This window comes from Fusarium odoratissimum (assembly GCF_000260195.1).
Source record: "Fusarium odoratissimum NRRL 54006 unplaced genomic scaffold supercont1.283, whole genome shotgun sequence".
Taxonomy (NCBI): Eukaryota; Fungi; Ascomycota; class Sordariomycetes; order Hypocreales; family Nectriaceae; genus Fusarium; species Fusarium odoratissimum.
This window is the reverse complement of record NW_022158969.1, coordinates 1-1,911: the sequence shown is the minus strand read 5'-3', so window position 1 is coordinate 1,911 and position 1,911 is coordinate 1. Positions and strand designations below refer to the sequence as shown.

General features: G+C 45.9%; 1 protein-coding gene across 1 annotated transcript; it reads right to left on the bottom strand.

The window, feature by feature from the left end:
- Positions 1 to 1,193: 1,193 nt before the first annotated feature.
- FOIG_16886 (uncharacterized protein) lies at positions 1,194 to 1,605 on the bottom strand (the record flags this gene model as incomplete). Its single annotated transcript, XM_031218366.1, has 2 exons — positions 1,194 to 1,337; positions 1,390 to 1,605. The coding sequence occupies 2 exons, from the start codon at positions 1,603 to 1,605 to the stop codon at positions 1,194 to 1,196; spliced, it is 360 nt and encodes a 119-aa protein (XP_031051920.1).
- Positions 1,606 to 1,911: the final 306 nt, after the last annotated feature.

Here is a 1,911-nt window from a genome sequence, read left to right as displayed (position 1 = left end):
CATGAACGGTCTACGTGCGTTTAGAAACCTGGACGAGGTCCCGGCGCTTCCTTCGAAACTATAAAGACTGGGCAGGTGTTCGCCCAATCATCAATATCGGTCTCTTTTAATCCTTAGCTAGTTTAGGTGATACCTTGCGACAGATACTCATGTGTCCAGAGATTAGTTTAGGGGAGATCCTACGGCTCCTTATCAAAAGAAAGGATAAATACATACCATTTGTGCCAAGGTAGCACCCCTCTTTCATCTTGCAGTGCGAGGAAAAGATAAGCATCTTCTCATGTTTTGTGGTTCAACTCGCCATAGCTTTTATCGGAACCAGGAAAAGGGGTGAGTAATTGCTTGTGTTTGCGCTTCTGTGCTATATGATGAAGTGTACTTCGCTGTATTCTTCTTCATCCTTCCATTCAACTTTGCTATCTTATTCGGATGGAAATGTACAAGCTACCTGGAATCACTAAAATTATACTAAAACTGTGGCGCCTATTTTATGGCTAGGTCATAAGTTGTGATTACTGTTTAGACCGCTTACCCTGCTAAATTATCATTATACTAGAATACAATAGCACTTCGCTCCACCACGTGGCCTATTTTAGACGATGGGGTGGCACTTATCACTAATATGTACGTCCATTGCCTAATTTTTGTCCCAAGCTCGCATTTATTATACTCAAATGAACGCCAGCTCTCAATAGCGCCCCAGTAAACTTTCAAGACACTATTCAATCCCGCAACTGGAAACCGAGCTCGCGAAACAACCATGCAAACAAACCGCTCAAAACTGAGACTCCTCTCGCCTGGCCCGTCGCGCAGACCAAGCTGTAACATCTAGGTTTTGACTTATGAGTATCATCTTGATTTGTAACGAAACGTAGTTCTAGTAGATCTCGTGAGGTCTTAGTAATTCTGCAACCCGCAGGTAGCACATGGGATTCCAACCGCATGTGTATTGTGTCCTAACCTTTTAGCGGTCCCTGTCCTTGATGGCAGGATTTGATTGATGACAACATATTTCTCCCGTAATTTATTCAGCCTGTTCATGAGCGTAGTCTGATGGTTAACTGGGGTCCAGCGTTGATTGTGTTCTCTTAGAATTTTTTCCCATGATGTGTTTTTCAGTCTTTCTTCGAAGATGAATCGTTCGCTCGGCAATAGGCAACGCAGGATATCCTCATATGAGTAGATATTTGCGCCTATAGGTGGGTTTGCCTGGGTGCATTGCTGGTAAAAGGTGCTTTGGGTGGACGGGAACAGGGTTGTGTCTGAAATTGGGCGATCAATGGAGCTATAGTTGGTGGAGTGTTGTTGAGGGTGTAAGACAGGACACCAGTCGTGGCCTGGACAACGTGGATAACCCCAAGGACAGGAATTCAAGGTAGGTTCCGGTACCATACCGTAGAAAGGAATGTTTTCAGTGGGAAGGGCGGAACTACTCAGATGTGTCAGGGGCACAGTCTGTGCTGTATCTTGGGATGGAGGCGCTGACAAGTTGGCGACAGATATTGAGAGCGGTAGAGGAACTGAGCCAGATGGCTCGAAGGGCTGGGTAGTGCTGGGGTGTGGATGTACGAACGCCCCTTGCTGCCGTGACCAATCATAGTCCATCTTAAAAGCTAAGTGATGAGCCGCGATGCGACGGTGTCGCGAAACTTGTTAAAAAGAAACGGGGAAAAAATGAGGAAAACTAGATTTGTGACAGCTTCAACAACTTTACTTTTCATTCCTATCTGGCGCTGTTTTTCTCCTTATAATGCATCGCATATTCAGTCCCCGCCTGTGAGCCATACTGTCGGGACGTCTGCCTCTCGTTGTGTTGGTTCAGAAAGCAATACTCAGTACCGATCACCAACAGCATTTTGCTACTGCCTTCTGTCATGGATAGTAAACCCCTGCCTGGGACCAGTGAGTCGC